Source organism: Mustela erminea, chromosome 5, assembly GCF_009829155.1.
Source record: "Mustela erminea isolate mMusErm1 chromosome 5, mMusErm1.Pri, whole genome shotgun sequence".
Lineage (NCBI taxonomy): Eukaryota > Metazoa > Chordata > Mammalia > Carnivora > Mustelidae > Mustela > Mustela erminea.
This window is the reverse complement of record NC_045618.1, coordinates 106,293,566-106,312,789: the sequence shown is the minus strand read 5'-3', so window position 1 is coordinate 106,312,789 and position 19,224 is coordinate 106,293,566. Positions and strand designations below refer to the sequence as shown.

General features: G+C 35.3%; 1 protein-coding gene across 8 annotated transcripts in view; it reads right to left on the bottom strand.

Annotated features, from left to right (window-relative positions):
- KIAA0586 (KIAA0586 ortholog) overlaps positions 1-19,224 on the bottom strand; it is a 132,115-nt gene that overhangs the window by 50,295 nt on the left and 62,596 nt on the right. For 7 of the 8 annotated variants that reach the window (XM_032344326.1, XM_032344328.1, XM_032344329.1 and 4 more), the window contains 4 exons: positions 16,710-16,844; positions 14,333-14,510; positions 3,912-4,069; positions 2,145-2,253 (listed from right to left, as the gene is read on the bottom strand). In XM_032344326.1, the coding sequence (XP_032200217.1) occupies positions 2,145-2,253; positions 3,912-4,069; positions 14,333-14,510; positions 16,710-16,844 (580 nt within the window). The remainder of the gene's footprint in view (positions 1-2,144; positions 2,254-3,911; positions 4,070-14,332; positions 14,511-16,709; positions 16,845-19,224) is intronic. The other variant, XM_032344324.1, reaches the window with a different exon arrangement.

Below are 19,224 nucleotides of genomic sequence, written 5' to 3'. Positions count from 1 at the left end.
GAAGCATAGTGCTAGAACCCATGTCCTATCATATCTTTGGTCAGTATTTAATGATCACTACAAGAGCTGATACTGCTAGTAAGCTTTTTGATTCTTTATATACACATATTAAACTACCACACATTTCAAAGTGAAATACATGATGCTTCCTCCTGAAATAGTCATAATTTGAGATTCAAGTATTCTTAGAAGCATTTATCTGTCAGAAAATACGTGGTTTTGATTCCCTTGTGATAAGGTTAATTTCCTTCATTTTCTTCAAGGCCTCTGTATGAGAGATAGGATTGAATTCCTTCAAAGTCCTGAGAGCCCTAGACGATAATTTTGGCACGCTGACTCTCCTATTCTCTGAAATGTTTGGCAATGTCAGGGTTTGATCAGAGAAAGAAAAAAATAAAGCCCACAAAGTTTATGAGAAAAAAGTCATAACTGACTATATCTGCCAAGGTAATTGTATTCATTCAAAAAATTTTCAGTTTAGAGATGTGTATCAATTATAGAGTGAAACACTTGGCTTCTATTTTAAAATGTTCTATTTATAGCTGACTGGGTATTTATTTGTCTCAGTCAAAACTGATATAGGTCAGCTTTCTTAACTTCTGTACTACATATAAAGGTAAATGAAAAAAATTACATATATTAAGTTCAAATGTTCTGAATTCTTTCTAAATAAAACTTTCTTTAAAGGGCTAACATCTTGGTTTCTTTTATTCTTCTTATGATTTTTATTGACTTATTAAATGTTAATTAGACATTATTTAATGACATTGTAGACTCTGTTTGGAGTCCATAAGAATTTAACTATTGCCACCTTGTGGTCAATGTTTATAAATATGACACAGAAAGCGATGTCACTTTCCTAGAGAGATACTTTAAAATCTTACTAAATTTTCCTATCAATTGAGAAAAATGATCATTTCATTACATACAATATTTCCCAAATATTTCATTACATATAATAATTTACTAATAATTTTAAGAAATTATAATTTTTAAAAACCTAACTTTATGTATAGTATTTGACCATGAATGGTAACAGTACTTAGTAGAAGGACATCAAGTCAGTCCCGATATTATCTTAGAAACATTCATTTGCTCATATCTATATACAGTCATAATTAAGGTTTAAATACTATAAGAGTTTTACAGGCAACTTTTCATTAGATTCTAAAACACGATATTAATACTACTATACCATGGTTAGGTTGAAAAAGTGGTCAGGAAGGCAACGTACTGAGAAGTTGGAGCAAGAGAGTAACAGAAAGCAGAAAAGTAAAAATCTAAAATCTACATAGCATAATTTCAATAATTATCTTGAGTACTTCTTCATTTAAGTCTTTCCTAGAACACTAACTGCTGAGTTACATTTGCAATTATGTTGGCATTCAATAAATGAGACAAAAACACAATTACAAAAGCAAAGAAAAATGTTCTACTGCTCAAAACACTTCTAATACTTCTTCCTAGATTGTGGAAGTAAAGTTTTAAAACAGAAGATATCTTAATTTCTACTGCCTAATTTCAGAATTTAGGTTATATTAAATTTAAATGACTAAGAAGCGGAAGATAAATAAAGCACAAAGCCAACAGTCTTTCAGAAACACAAAGGGAACATCAAACTACTGTGATGCTGATGGTAGAGATGAAATTCAACCACACAACTTTGAGCAGTACAGAAAAGGTCATTCATATTAATAGCATGTAATGTGAGAGTCCTTAGTTTCCTTACATTGTACTTATTGGTCAACATCATCCACAACTCTAAATACCCTTTACAAATCACCTTTACAGACATAGCCCCTTACCTTTATCGTATTATAATTTTAAAACAGACAACTATGACACAGATATAGGCCTATATATAGATAAAAAGGCATCCAATTGCACAAGAACTAAAGGGTAAAATTAAAGGAAAAACACTACCTAAAAGTTTTAAAATTCCATTAGAAATAGTGTTTATTGGTAAAAAGAATACACATACAGTCAAATATGATACCAGATTCTTTATCCCAATGGACCAAGAGAAAACAAAAAGCCTATAGAACAAGAATGAGATGTATATAAAAATAAAGAATTCTCATTATATACTTATTCAATATCAGGACAAGTATAAAACTATTATATTAGAAGAAAACTAATCTTACCTTGTTGCTGTGAAAGTGAAGTATCAGATTTATTTCTTACACGTATTAAACGACTTTGTGCTGGCCTATGTTCAACTTGCTTAACATCTTGGTCATGCTTTTGTTGGTACTAAAGAATTTAAGACATGAAGTCATAATACTGCCTTTAAAGTTACTTTAAAGACTTCTGAGCAAGAAAATTATTTAGATGTTTCTTATATAAAGTTCAAATATTAAGCGTGCTTTCTAATTGCTAAATGGGTGATAAAGTACATACTACTAATGAAAAGATATTGGAAATAAATTTTTGAAAAAGATTTGGATAATACACACAGATTTCAAATATTCAAATTATTTCTATTTTTACTAGAGAATTCAGAGTTCCTTATAAATCAAACTATCTTAGATATATACACATGATGGATTTAGACAGGATAAAAACTTAATTTGCTTGTAAGCTCTGCCATATAACCACTTTTACATAAAACGAAAATCTGCATAATACACTGCAATTTTCGAAGAGCCTTTATATATAGTAACATCTTTTGATTCTCACAAGATAGTAGGTATTGTTACCCTCCTTCACCATTCAAGAAATGTATATTCCACCATAAGCGCCATCATTTCTCTTTCCTACTTATAACTTAACCGAATTTGAAACTGTCTCGTATTCACACATTCTTTCACAATCACACATCACGAATTACGAAGCCATTTTCTTTCTTCTTTTTCCTGTTTTATGGGCCTAATTATGAATGAGTTCCTGAAAACATCTATCAGATATGTTTTGACAGGAATTTAAAAAGCTATCTCTGGATTCTTATCAATGACAGTTGACCCAGAGGCTGAACCCAGTCAATCAAGGTATCTTACTTCCTCCCCATCTTTGGAATATACATCACACCTAGTATTTGCATACTAGCAGCAGTTCCAAGGACATAGCCTTGAGAGAGTGAAGTGTTCCAAGTGTTCATCTGGACTGAATAGCTGACTGAACCAAATGAAGGCTTCCATATAAACTTTTAAGATTCTAGTGGGCAGGTACAGAGATCTACTTGTCTTACAGTTGCCCAAGACAAGCCTCATCGATAAGTTCCCTTAATTACTGAACCTGCCACCTACCACTCTGAAGTGGTCTATCATTATTCGGTCTCTCCTTGCTCTCAATGTATAGGAAGCCAGTTTTGAATTTCACTCAGGAAACTCCTGAGGTGGCCAGTAATACCAACACCGTGCAATGCTATACAATACCATGCAATAAATACTTAGTGAATAAATGAATCAACAGTGAAAAATGCATTGCTATTACACAGACACAAAACTGTTAATGTTGAAGAGTAATTAATCTACTTTTTCAGTACACAGAATTACACGGGCCACTGGCCTAACTCAGCATGAAATTTCATATGCTTTCATGTTAACAACTTTTGCAAATTTTAATATAATAAATAATTCTTGAGTACCTACTACAGTAAATTACTGAACTCGATATTGCATGGGTATACAAAGTATAAATGATAATAGCTACCTAACTAGATGACAAGCACTTTATATATGTTATTTTTTAATCTTTAAAATAAAGATGAGGAGACTGAGGCTTAGAAAAAGGCTATGTGTTCAAGGTCACAGCTAGAATCCTAAGAGCTAAGATTTGTATCCAGGCGTGAATCAGTAAATAAAGGAAACATGACTACAAAGACTCTATGCTCCATACAGTATACTACATGCTAAGACAATATTGTTCCCATTCTCATTTTAAGTAAAGTACAAGAGTTTTTAATTGGATACCTGATGAATATCTTCAGCAGCTCCTGATAACTTAACATTATTTTCTTGTGCTGTCAGAAGTGTTGTGGGAAGTGCAGGATTAGAATTTGGCTGCAACTCCAATTCTCCCAAACTCATTGGACCATGACTTGCACATGAATCTTCATAACCACCACCTGCTATCAAAGATATAAACAAAAAGTAAAAATTGTTTAATTTATCTTAGAAAAGGAACAATTAATTGACTAAAATTACCAATATTTCTCACTGTGGAATAAGAAGTAGCAGTGTACTTTAACCAAAATAATTTGGTACCAAGTCTTCATTGCAATCAAAACAAAGCTTGTAGAGAATGCACAAAGTACCTCAGTGCAGACAAGTCTATGGACTATTCTAAGGTTCCAATCAACAAGTTGCTAATGCAGTCTACAACCAACCCCACTCTTTCACATCAACTCTTAACATTCCAGCTTACCTTTTCTATCAGTAAGAGTCAGTAGAATATTTTCTTTCTAAAATGCAGTGTGAAAACAAGGGGAAATTTCCTAGCTAGAAAATGTTATTATTGCTTAGCTCTGTTCTATAGACATTTTTCTTCAAATAATCAAGTTCTTTTCTTCATCCGAATGGCATCTCATCAATAATGGCATCAAATCAATAAAAAGAAGGGAATAGGAGCAGAACTATCAATGTATCTAACAATATCATGGTATCTTATACTCCAAGCACTTTCACATACATTATCATTTAATTTGAATATTATAATCATTCTGTTAGATAGGCAGGTGAGATAGTTTTATCCCTATCATTTACTGCCAAAGCTAAGGCTCAGGGAAGTTAACGGACTACCCAAAAAAGCAGAGAGTTAGTAAGAGGAATTCTGCCTTCGGCTCAGGTCATGATCCCGGCGTCCTGGAATCGAGTCCTCCCTCTGCCTCTGCCTGCCATTCTGTCTGCCTGTGCTCACTCTCTCCCCCTCTCTCTCTCTGATAAATAAATTAAAAAAAAAAAATCTTTAAAATCCTCATTTTCCAACTCCCATTGTTCTTTATTTTACATTCCTCCTGAAATATCTCTAAGAAAATTCTGTTTTTCCTAATTAATGCCACCTTTTGAATATTTAGCACAGTGTAGTATATCTCATTGTAGTCAACAGAAATAGATTTATATCTGAAGTATCATACATAAACAAATTCTTTCAAATGAAATAGTATCTTAAAGACATCATAAATATTTTCCATTAAAAGTCAGTGTATTTAAAAAAAAAGTCAGTGTAGGGGGTGCTTGGATGGCTCAGTAGGTTAAGCATCCACCTTTTGATTTCAACTCACATCATAATCTCAGGGTTGGGAGATGGAGCCCCTGATTGGGCTCCATATGGAACCTGCTTAAGATTCTCTCTCTGACCCACTTCCCACCTCTCCCTCTCTGAAAAGGGGGGAAAAAAAAAGTAAGTGTATTGACAATTTCTTTGGTATAGCTAATAAATTACCCTCTGATCTTTTATATTAATCTCTATTTTTATTTTTTTATTTTTTTATTTTTTAAAGATTTTATTTATTTATTTGACAGAGAGAAATTACAAGTACACTGAGAGGCAGGCAGAGAGAGAGAGGGAAGCAGTCTCCCTGCTGAGCAGAGAGCCCGATGCGGGACTCGATCTCAGGACCCTGAGATCATGACCTGAGCCGAAGGCAGCGGCTTAACCCACTGAGCCACCCAGGCGCCCCAATCTCTATTTTTAGATGAGTTTTACAAAAAGCAAAATATACACCTTGAGTTTTAATTTTTACCTTTCCAGATTCAATCTGTACAAAACAATTTCTCAAAATTATTACCTATTCTATTGTCATTTAATTATCTAGCATATGATATGATTAACTTAATAATGATAATAATACCCATCACTCAGATAAACTATTGTTCCAAGCCTTGTATACTGGCTTTTTTATATTCTGATATATCTTACTCTATTCATATGTCACTTTTCCAAGATTTTCCTAAGGCAGGCAAATGAATTAAGATAAAAGAATTAGCACAAGTAATGTTAAAAGAGAAGATATTTAAAACTGTGCTGATAATATGGTTATATATCTAGAAAAACAAGAGACTCTAGTGAGGAAAAAGAACTCTATTAAAACTGAGAAAAGAATTTGGTAATGTGACTGAATACTAGATAAATATATAAAAATCATTGATTTTTCTCTATATTATACTAGTATCCACCTAAAAACAGAAAAAAAAACCTTTACTATAGTGACCAAAACTTTAAAATAATTAAAAATAAGATTATTAAGAAAAGCATAGAATCCATATGATGAAAATTATTACATCTTATTGACAAGAACAGAACAAGATATGAATATGATATGATATACCATAAAAATATTAATTCTTCCAATATTAATACATAACTTAGTATAATTCTCATTAGGGTGGTTTTTTTTAATTTTTTTTAAATTTTTTAACGATTTTATTTATTTATTTGACAGAGAGAGAGATCACAAGTAGGCAGAGAGTCAGGCAGAGAAAGAAGGGGAAGCAGGCTCCCCGCCAAGCAGAGAGCCCAATGCAGGGCTCGATCCCAGGACACTGAGATCAGACCTGAGCTGAAGGCAGCGGCTTAATCCACTGAGCCACCCAGGCGCCCCTTGTTTTGTTTTAGATTTTATTTATTTATTTGACAGACAGAGACCACAAGTAGGCATAGAGGCAGGCAGAGAGAGAGGGGAAAGCAGGATCCCCGCCAAGCAGAGAACCCGAAGCGGGGCTCAATCCCAAGACTTAGAGCCGAAAGCAGAGGCTTTAACCCACTGAGCCACCCAGGTGCCCCTAGGGTGATTTTTAACAGAAAAAAGTTTTATAGTTTATATAGAACAAATGCCTGAGACCTGCCAACAAAAGTATGAAAAAATTTTTGAAGCGGAAACTTGCCCTATCAGATAACAGAATGTGCCATAAAGACACAATAGTCTAATGTTTAAGTTCATAAAGCATTCAGATTACTTATAATAAAGAATCCAGAAAAATATTCCCACCTCTATGAGAATAATATACAAACTGGTCGATATTTTAATTCAGTAGGAAGAAAAACAGCTTATATATTAGTTGATGCTGACCCAACTAGCTATTTATGTGGAAGAAAATCATATTGGGCTTCTACTTTACATCATTTGAAAAAGTTAATTCCAGATAGACTTAAATATAAATACACTAAATAATGAAAAGCTCGCAAGAAAATCTACAAGACTACAGGTATAAACTTATGTTAGGAGAAACCTAATCAAGCCATAAAAACACATAAAGTATAGAAGATAGAAATAACTATATAAAAAATTCTGTTACCTATATGGCAAAGAAAGACCATAAATAATGATAATAAATTCAGTATAAATTTGGAAAAAGATGTGAAATACAGGTGATAGAAAACATCTAAAATATAGAAATAGTTATTACATGGTTTTAAGAAAAATTCAGACCCTAACAGATGGAGAAAGAACTTAAGTAGGTAATTGACAACTGAAATAGTTATTGCATGGTTTTAAGAAAAATTTAGACCCTAACAAACGGGGAAAGAACTTAAGTAGGTAATTGACAAAAGAGCAAATCCAAATGGCCAACAAACGTGAAGACAGAAATGCATAGGCAATCAGAGACTTGTGATTTCCATAAGATTTATTGTGTTAAAACAAATGCAGGGAAGTGGGCATGATATGATCTCGACTTGTAAAATAACAGCACACACACATATCATATATACCTACCATGTATACTATACATGTGAGTGTGTCTATGGACAAAAACAGAAAGATTACATGCCAGAATCTTAACGTGAGTTAGCTGGGGTAAGGCAAAATATGGGATAGGAGAAAATGTGAGCATGAGGAATGGATGGCAGTCACTCTAAAAAAGTAGTCTATAATTTAATATATGATATAATCACATTTTGTTTTATGTAAGATTATATGTGGTTAATGTATGGTATAAAGAAAAAATTCATTAAAAAGACACAAAGTAAATTTTGATAAAAGACCTAATTGTAAAAATCCAGAAGGTATATAATCAACTATCTCCCCAAAGTGTTCAAAGCATGTAATAGCTTTCAATCCATAGAAGACCCTATTGTTGAACATATATTTACTATGACCTAGGTGATACAGACTCTGTTAGATGACAGGGATAGGACAGTGAACAAGATAAAGTCTTGTTAGATTACAAATTAGATTACAGATTAGTGTGACAAAAGCAAAATTAGGCAGGCAACATTAGAGAACTATATAGAGCATGTATGACAGGTATCTAACCCAGTAATAAAGGGTCAGGTAGGAATTCCCTGAAAGCTATCATAACAATGCTAAATTTGCTCAACAACACAAATGGTGTCACTTCTAAAAAGCATACTCATTGAGTGTGGGCGTCTTGTCTGTATAATGTAATTTAGCTCTTTGTAACTATTATATCATTCACATCAAATTTATCTTAACTTGAAATCCCTAATTTTACTTTTCTAGCATCTTACTGCAATGAAAAATCAACCTTAAACACTTAAGACTTTCAGAGAAGACTAAGTCCATCCAAAATTGCCAATGCCAGCAGCAGCTTTGGGTTTGTCAAACCTAATACATTTTTCCATTTGTATGAAACCCAAAGGTGCCTCAAATTCAACATGCTTAAAGGCCCATTCATCCTTATTTCCTCCTAACTCTACCCCTACTCCATAGTCCCTCTCTCTCAACTCATGAATGGAAATTCCACCCAACCAACCATACGGATATGTTTTCCTTTCTTTTGCTTTTCTCATATTCAAACTAAGTCTTGTCCATTCTCCTTCTTGTCTTTCAAATCTCCCTTTTTATATTTCCTCACTCTTGAATAATGTTTTACCAGCTTTACCATAATAGCTGTCCAACCAGGCTCCTTGCCTCTAGCCTTAATCCTTTCCAATCTTTTCATCACACTGTACCTCAGATGATCATGCAAAATAAAAGACAAAGATCATCATATCAGTCATTTACTTATAATCCTTAATGGATCTGTGAATATCATAAAACATTCAGAATTGATAGAAATTCAAGACTGAATTTTTCATGGGCATAAATATAAAACAAGATGGGCATTATTTTCTATTTGGTTCACAAATGGATCCCTATCATCTCAAGAGTAAATCCAAAAACTATTTCATATATTATTCAGGATTTTCTAGGACCTAGTTTGGGCTCACTACTCCAATCTATCCTAAGCTCTAATTCATGGATAAGATACTTATATTTCCCTGATAAAGTCTTGTTATTTTCTTTTCTTTTTCATTGTCTCACTGCATATTTGGCCCACAAGGTCTCTCCTCATTTACTACACAGCAAACATCTGTTCATCTTCAAGAATCCATTTCACGTAAGCGTCCTCTCATGTACAAAGTCTTTTCTGATTCCCCTCTCCAGATACAAGTGACCTGTACCCCATTCTATACAAACATCAAAATAACTACAATTCATTGCATGTTTATGTCCTCTCATCTATTACTCGTACTAGAGAAAAAAACTCATTATGGATAGGATCTTACGAGGTTTTATATTCCTAGCTCCCAGAATATGGTTAGAGTATAGCAAGCACTCAAAAAATATTTTCTGAATGAATAAGTAAATGAATGAACTGGATGCTTATTGTACTCCACCATTAAGATTCAATTTCATATCGACTTGTGGGAAACCTCTGAGGTTTCATGTATGGGTAGAGTCATCCCCTGCAGTCCCACAGCAATGTGTATTGTACTAATCACACAGTTCTTTCTTGTATTTCTCTTACAGTAGTTTGTAAACTTCCTTGAGAGTAGGTGTCTATCATCTCTGTATCTCAAGTACCTAACACCATAGTAATATAATGTAGTTCCGGATACATAGTAGTATTCAATAGAAGTTTTCTGAATAAATGAGAGCTATAATTGGTAGTGTATTCCAGAGTCCTCACAATTCATTCAAAAAATACCAGTTTACATATTAGGATTCTAAGGCAACTCTTCAAAACTAATTTTGCATCTTTTTGTTACTCAACCCAAACTGAGGGCCTCGGGATTAGGAAGAGTGGTAGGGAAATATAGGTTGCAAATAGGATACTTTCTGAAAATGAACAGAAGTGGAGATATGCAAGGTAAGAACTGATGAGCCTCGACAGGTAAAGTTATTTAAAAAACAATATAGGGATGCCTGGATGGCTCAGTCAGTTAAACGTCCAACTCTTGATTTTGGCTCAAGTCCTGATGTCAGGGTTGTGGGATCAACGTCGGCATCAGGCTCTGTGCTGGCATGGAGCCTGCTTAATTAGATTCTCTCTCTCTCTCTGCCCCCTCCACCTCTCTTTCTCTAATTAAAAATATATATGTACATATATAAGGCATGAGATAAGTCACAGCAGAAATAATGATACATGGTATTCATTCTTCTGTAGTAACCACCATGTGCCAAAATACTTAAAACAAGAGGAACAAGTTAGTTCTCTACAGGCATAGTCCTTCTAGGCAGCTGTGGATAGTCTATTTCTATTGAATCCCTATAAGAAGGTATTTTTACATACTCTAGTCATTATTAAAGAGAACACCACTTACCATGTGGTAAGTACTGTGCTGACTACTTTATATGCATTGTCATTTACTATTCCTAATAACCATAAAGGGTGGACACTATTTGTGGTAACCAGCCTCTAAGATGGTGTCCTGAATCCTGTCTCCTAGGGTTCATACCTTTCAATCATCCCCTACTATATCTTATTCCAGGATTGCTCTCTGTTATTGATAGAATGTGGAAGGAACGATGGCATGTCACTTCTGAGATTAGGTTATGAAAGACTTTGTGGTTTCCATCTTGATTGTTTTCTTTCTCTCAGATCATCTTTGTGGGAGGCCAGCTGCTAGGTCATGAGCAGTGGAACTGGGGCCTCTAGCCAGCAACCATGTGAGTGAGCTTGGAAAAAAGATCTTCCAACCGTAGTGGAAGCCTTCGGATGACATCAGTCTCAGAAAACAACTTGACGGCAACTTCAAGGAAGATTCTGAAAATTACCTAGCTAAGCTGCTACCAGATTCATGACTTTCAGAATTGTGTGAGAATATAAATGTTTCTGTCTTTGGTTGCTAAATTGTGGGGTAATTTGTTAAATAGGAAGAGACAACTAATACACTAATATTATCCCCACTTGATAGATGAAGAAACTTGGGCTCAAAAATATATATTTTTAATTTTACTTTTTTTATTATTTGGAAATTCTAAGGCAGACATTCTTCCTAATACTAACTTTAAAAGAGAGCCTCGGTTAACAAATGGAACACACAACCCATACATAAAATGAATGAGTAGGGTTTTTTTTTTTTTAATGAAGTAAGAACTGTAGTTTCAACATCTAAACCACTATCAAAAATATTTTTTAATCTAGTAAAATGCACAATTGCAACAGCTTTCAACTACAGCTAATTCACAGTGCAATATAACTGAAACACACTGGGGGGCCCATAATAAATTCTGAACATTTCCTTATTTGGTTTTTGTAAATGAAGCAGATTAATTCTATTCCCAAGCATATAGGAAGCAGACAAATGAATTAACTCAAGGGTCATTGACAGATTGCTTCATAAAATGTTGCTGTTTTGAAAAGAAATGTGATTCATTCATTCACTTCATTATAGATATCTAAGACAAACCACACTGTAATTTACCAATACATTCTGCTTATATCAATCTATACAAAATTACTGGCCTCAAAGATAGTAAGTTGCTTGCCTCAGAGTACATAGAGCTGGAACTCAAACTGATATCTGAAATTCCAAAAGCCCAAATTCTTAGCCACACTCTGCTAAATTGCCTCACCTACATGCTCGATCTTATATTATGCCACTTAACTTACTGTTTTTCCCTATTAAAAAAATACCTGCAGTGTACCTACTATTATAAGCCCATTGTATGGTAGATAATATGCTAGGTGCTAATCAGAGGAATAAGCAGGGACTAACTAGGATATATCCTCATGTATTTTATTCTATAATAATTTAACAAGTACCTAGTTTTTCCTCAAGTACCTAGCAGCTCTCAAGTGAGCTGTGAGAGCCACCTAGTGTCAATTCTGTTTAACTGCAATTTGCAGATAGGGAGATACAAATACAACAAGCAAAGGAGAGGGGGAAGAGGAGCAAACCAAGAAACACACTCGTAACCCACTCATAACTACAAAGAACTGATGGCTGCCAAAGGGAAGGTGGGGAGGGTGGTGATGAAATAGGTGATGGGGATTATGGAGTGTGCTTTTTTTAAAATTAATTTTATTAACATATAATGTATTATTAGCCCCAGGGGTACAGGTAAGGAGTGCACTTGTGACGAGCACCCCTGATATATGGAAGTACTGAATCACTATATTGTACACCTGAAACTAATATTTCATTGTATGTTAACTAACTGGATTTAAATAAAAACTTCAAAAAGTCACATTTTATGCCATCTTAAATACTACTCATTTAGGGGTGCCTGGGTGGCTCAGTCAGTTAAATGTCTGCCTTAGGTTCAGTTCATGATCCCAGGGTCCTGGGATCGAGTTTCACATCGGACTCCCTGCTCAGCTGAGAGTATGCTTCTCCCTCTCCCTCTGTTGCTCCCGCTGCTTGTGCTCTCTCTCTCTTTCTCTCTCTCAAATGAATAAAATCTTTTTAAAAAATCCTATTAGTTTAAAAGAATGTAAAACATTTAATGCCCTCACTATGTGCACAAAATGAGAAATAACTCCAATCTTACTTTATATTTATTCTCCTGGAAAATTTAGTCTTGAATTTCTCTTAATTCTGAATGATACAAGGTGTTCACCCAATATAAAATGGAGATTTTAAATACTCTATACTAATGTTTTTCTGACTTAATGCATTTCCTTTTCTGATCCTTGGAAAATCTGCAAACCTCCGGAAGTTCTTTTCACTTAAGGGAATGCAGCAATGGGCATGGAAAAATCAGCAAATGAGAATATATTTGCTCCTCATGAATTTGCTGATTCCATATTTGCAAATTCACCTACTCAATAAAATTTACTTCTAATCCCCAAATCAACAGTTGCAGTGATTTTGTGATCATTCACAGACATGGGTAGACTAAAAAAACTTCCATCACCCATTTACTAGCTGAGGCTGAACCAAGGTGATGCTCTGTTTTCTTATTTCAGCTCTTATACTGTAAACAAGGGTCCCTTTTGCTGTCTATTTACTGTCTGTTCACATCTTTGTGCTTCCTGTTGGTGATCTGTGGTTTCAAGTGGCCCCACTCAGACTGCTGAAGTGCCATCTGGTGTCTTAAGTGCACAAAGCTGTGACAGGCCTTAGAGAGAAAATACATGGATTCCAGAAGCTTTGTTCAGGCCCGAGCTACAGTGTTGTGGACCCTGAGCTCAATGTCAATGAACCAACAATATATATTACAATAAATTTCTTTAAAAAGAAACACACATTAATACAGTTACATATTGATCAGTTGACAAAGATGTTATGATCAGAGGCTTGCAGGAATCTAGGCTGTATTTTCCCCAAGCAATGGGTCAGTATTTACTAACTCAGTGTTTCTGATGACTCCACAGATAGCAAAGATAATAAGAATCAACCGTATATGCTAGTGATCAGTATTCTCTCTTCTATTCTTTTTTAAGATTTATTTATTTATTTATCTGACAGAGAGAGATCACAAGTAGGCAGAGAGGCAGGCAGAGAGAGAGAGAGGGAAGCAGCCTCCCTGCTGAGCAGAGAGCCTGATGCGGGGCTTGATCGCAGGGCTCTGGGATAATGACCTGAGCTGAAGGCAGAGGCTTTAACCCACTGAGTCACCCAGGCGCCCCTCTCTTTTCTATTTTTATTTCCAAAGTGTTACAGCAGAAAGTCTGGCTAATGAGGTTCTAAACTAGTCATGAATACACTGAGCATTGTGTCAGAAATCCATACAGTGTAAAGAATGAATTTCTAGAGGATTATCTAATTTAACCTTGTCCTACACAAGATATGTTCTGTCACAGTTTGGTGTTCTAAATTATATTTTTTCTAATATATGGTAAAATAAAATTAAATAAATAAATAAAATACATCACTATTAAAAATTTTAAGTATATGTATGCCTATTACCAAAATTATCCCATGCACCAACCAGTGGCTCATGTACTAACACTGACACCTGAATCACATCTGGGAAAATATATAGACCACAAAAAAATAGTCATTACTAAACTTTTCAATAATGAAGACCCTTTTTAATAAAGAAATTTTGCCCCTACCTGAAAATAGCAATTTTCTTAATTCAGATTAGGATCACTATCACAATTATAACACAAAACAGAATACGGCATTCAGCCTGGAAACAGTACAAAGGAAGTGTGATGGGATTCAAGTACATTCTAATAAATGCTATATCAAGAAGCAATATTTTGGTGTATACCTGCAACTGTGTCATATTGCTGAGATAATGGCTGAGGAGCACATTTTTTATCCGAAAACTCTGCATTAGTGGCAGGTGACTGCATAGAGACAGACTGTCCCAGTAAGATGTTCTCTGCTGCTGCTGTCAGCCTGGGCCTTTGTCCTTCACTAAGTTCACCTGCACTGTTTTCCAAGTCCTATAAAAGGTAGCAACAATTGTTAAAACACTATGTTAAAATCAAGTCAAAAGAGCAAAAATTTGTCAAATACCATGAACTTGACTGCTTGAAAGGTATTGTAGGAAGTGCTTATTACACACACACACACACGCACACGCACACACTCTACTGAAAGACAGCCTTAAAAAGTTAGATTGATCAGGCATCTAGCAATAGGCTTTGTTGCCAATATCTCATTTTTTATGAAGTTAAATAAGCATTATCTTGCTTTTCAAACTCCAAATTAGATAGCAAAACACCTAAGAAAAATTTTATGATTTAAACTAAATAATGGCACACATTGCATATTGTTCATACAGCTTCAAATTATATTTTTCATTCTTCATTAATGTAAACTGCCTGAACTTGTTAGGGTGAATCTTATAGTTAAGTGACATAAACATAAGGGTAATAAGTACCTAAGTTGAAGAAGACTACTTTCATCATATTAATTAAGTTCTTCCCCCTCAGAAAGTACACAAGTACAAATACATTTCTTTATCAAATATATAAAATAAATTTCGGGTGCCTGGGTGGCTCAGTTGTTAAGTGTCTGCCTTCAACTCAGGTCATGATCCCAGGGTCCTGGATCAAGTCCTGCATGGGGCTCCCTGCTCAGCGGGAAGCCTGCTTCTCCTTCTCCCACTCCCCTGCTTGTGTTCCCTCTTGCGCTGTGTCTCTCTCTGTCAAATAAATAAAATCTTTAAAATATATACACATATATATAAAAAATAAATTTTACAACTAAAAAAATTAAGACTTCTATTTTCTTTCTGTATTAAAAATTATGTATGTGATCACTACCACATTTTGTGACTTAGAAATATTCTATGAGTTTACTTATTAAGAACCGAATAAAAATTCCAGGATCTGAAAGTTCTTATGTTTCTCACTGAAATGGGATTTAATTTCAACCAAGTGTTTTTCTAGAATATATGAAGAAATCACTGCTGAAACATCTTCAATGTAACTATAAAATTAACTATGGCTCTGTTAACTATAAAGTAAAATCTAACTTCTTAGCTCAACATTCAAGATTTTCTATAATTTTCCCAAATTTTTGTGTATTTCTATCTCCTCTAAGGCCCTAATGTGACTTTTTTAAGGAACATCAATTACCTCAACAACCTCTAAATAGAACAGGATTGTTTTGCAATTAATATAAAACCTTTGGAGACTCTTTGGCAAAATTTAGAACGATGGCAGATACACTTTCCCTAGAAATTAATTAGGAATATTTCATAGTGCCTCTCTTACTCTGCCACTACCATATAAATTGTTGGGCAATAAACAGTACCTTCTCTATTATGAATCAATTTTCTAGGGTGCTTGTAATTGCTGAGCTATTTAATACCTTAATACTCTAGGACTCTACTGAAGCCTTAGCTTGCATACTCACAAAATGCTCTCATACTCATGAGTATCATTGATCTTGGCAACAACCCAGACTGCAGACACTGGTGCCCCAGACTAAGAGATCAGGGAACACAAAAGCCCATCTAGGATGAAAAGGTGCAGCTGAAACCGGATCAGGATTCAGTCCTTCCCCTCTTTCCCTCCAAACACCAGGACTGGATTATAAAACCTCCAAATTCTTTCCTACGTATCATACCTTGTGACCTCCTTGCCCAGAATATCTTAATAGCCTCTACAGTGCCCAAGCCTTTCCATGGCTTAAACAGTTCTTTATGATCATCTGGTTCAACCAACTTCTCCAGACTTTTCTCTTTATCCAAAGTGCTTGTCACACTGAGTTATTCAATACTTTCTAAAAATTTTGATCCATTATTAACTATAGAGTAATTGTTAGGCCCTTTTCTCCGTACAGGACTGTGAGCGTCCTAAGGGTAGGGTTCTGTCTCCTTCATCTTTGTACGTTTTTCAAGACTGGTTCTGGCACATAGTAGATATTCAGTAAATGGCTGAAGAAAGAAAGAATGACTGATCGTCACAGATCATCTAAAAGGGCTTCGGTTTTTTTCAACCGTAGAACAGGAGGGCTGGAGCAGATGGCCTAAACTCTAGAGCTCTGATTTCAGGCTAAAGTTACTATAAAGTTGACCCCTGAATAAGTTGAAGAATTAGCATGCTTTCACTTTAAGTAGGAATATTTTTGTTATTTTTCCTGTATTTAGACCAAACCAAAAGAAAACAAAAATTATTAAGGTTAATAAGTACCTCTGAATGATAGACTGCTTGCTGTGAAACCAAGGAGTCCTGGTTTTGTTTAGCAAGAAGAGAAAGAATTGGGTCTGCATGAATTTTTTTATGGGGCATCCTAATCACTTGTCCTTCGCTGGGAGGATCATCTTCCTGAATGAAATATAAAGACAGTTAATATAACAAAAAATCCTATGAAACACTTGCATTTTTCTTGATTTATGATTAATGAAATGTAGCAGGCATCATGAAAATGGTCATATTAGCACTTTATGGAAAGACGGTGGACTGTTTTCATCTAGTTCTCATTTTCATTTGACTATACTAACAAGTCTTTAGTATGCCTCAAATAGAAACAACAATATAAAATAATTTGGTTACACTTCAACTGGACATTTAGTATAATACACATGCAAATTGGACCCTTGCTCTGAAGTGACTGAGTTATCATGATTCATAAATGTTTTATGTAGGGCCATCAAGTTTTTGGCTTACACAGTTTCCTGCTTCATATTTATGCAGCACCCAAAGCAACACCATGGTGTGGTGATAGGGACAGAGCACTGGAGGGATACTGAAACCTGGACCACAGGCAAAAACGAAAAACTATAGAAATATGTTAAGGCACCTATAGACCTCTGATTGCCCCTTTGCCTGTGGGCTGACCTTTGGTACTTGGCTGGCGAGCAGGTACTACAGCCTTCCCCGGAGGATCCAAACTAGGCTTCCTGGCACCTTAAATAAGACCTGTCCCAAAGATGCAGGACGGTATGGGGCTCAGAGTCAGAGAAACTAGATTCCCTTGTAAATCCAACAATTTTTAAAAAAAAAGACTTTATTTATCTATTTGACAGAAAGAGAGAGATCACAAGTAGGCCTCTGTAGGCAGAGTGGGGCGGGGGCGGGGGGGGGGGAGCAGACTTCCGGCTGAGGAGAGAGCCCTATGCTGGGCTCGATCCCAGGACCCTGAGATCATGACCTGAGCCGAAGGCAGAGGCTTAACCTACTGAGCCACCCAGGCACCCTGTAAATCCAACTATTAACAAGATTTTTAACTCCAGCAGTAGTACTTTTTACTTAACATTTTACTAGTAATGAAATAAAGTTTATTAATTCCAGATTACTGTCAGTCTTTATCCCCCAGCTGTATATAGATAAATGTCTGTTGGTGACATGACTTAGGTTGTTCTTGGATTTTTAGGATTATACTTCTGCACTTGACTTCATTTTGAATTTGTAGCATATCTGGGGCACCTGCATGGCTCAGTTAGGTAAGCCTCTGCCTTCAGCTCAGTTTGAGATCCCAGCATCCTGGGCTCAGCCGGAGTCTGTTTCTCCCTCTCCCTCTGTTGCTCTCCCCACCCCACACTCTCACTCTTGCTCTCTCTCTCTCTCTCAAATGAATAAATAAAATCTTTTTAAAAATGAATTTGTAGGGGTACCTGGGTGGCTCAGTGGGTTAAGCCTCTGCCTTTGGCTCAGGTCATGATCTCAGGGTCCTGGGATCGAGTCCCGCATCGGGCTCTCTGCTCAGCGGAGAGCCTGCTTCCTCCTCTTCCTCCTCTCTCTCTCTCTCTGCCTGCCTCTCTGCCTATTTGTGATCTCTCTGTGTCAAATAAATAAATAAAATCTTTTATAAAAAATGAATTTGTAACTTATTTGATTTAGGCTTACCAAAAACATTAAGAGTTCAGTTTCAAATGAAGAAAAAAAAAGATGTTACCATTTAGTCCCATTTGGGTTTAGCTATTATTTTAAACAAACTTACAAACAAACTTACTATAAACTTAAACATTCTCTGGTCCATGATAAAGTTCTAAGGATGGGTAAAAATACCATAATGACATATTAAGTAAACCAAATGTTAGTTTAATGTTTCTCTGAAAATAAAGACATCTCATTTTTGCCTTCCCCACATATTATTTAATAAAAGTGATTTTCGGGGCGCCTGTGTGGCTCAGTGGGTTAAAGCCTCTGTCTTCAGCTCGGGTCATGATCCCAGGGTCTTGGGATCAAGCCCTACATCGGGCTCTCCGCTCCGCGGGAAGCCTGCTTTCTTTTTTTCAATTTAATTTTTTTTTTATTTTTTATAAACATATATTTTTATCCCCAGGGGTACAGGTCTGTGAATCACCAGGTTTACACAGGAAGCCTGCTTTCTACTGTCTCTCTGCCTGCTTGTGATCTCTGTCAAATAAATAGATAAAATCTTTAAAAAATAAAAAAATAGAAAAAAATAATAAAAGTGATTTTCACTCTCTTCATAATGGATTCAATTACTTGCAATAGAGAATTACTGTGAGACAAGTAATTGTACCATTAAAATCTTACCAAAAAAAATCTCCTTAATGCATTATTTTACACCCCTGTATATAGTAAAGCAAATTGTTTTTAACAAATTTTGTTACTTGGATATATTAATTTCCAGATTCAGCATCATTATACGATTAATGATATCCTTATTATAGATCCTATTAAGTATCCTTAATAACATAAAGATGCTACCTAGCCTCCAAAGCTGCTTATGGACTTG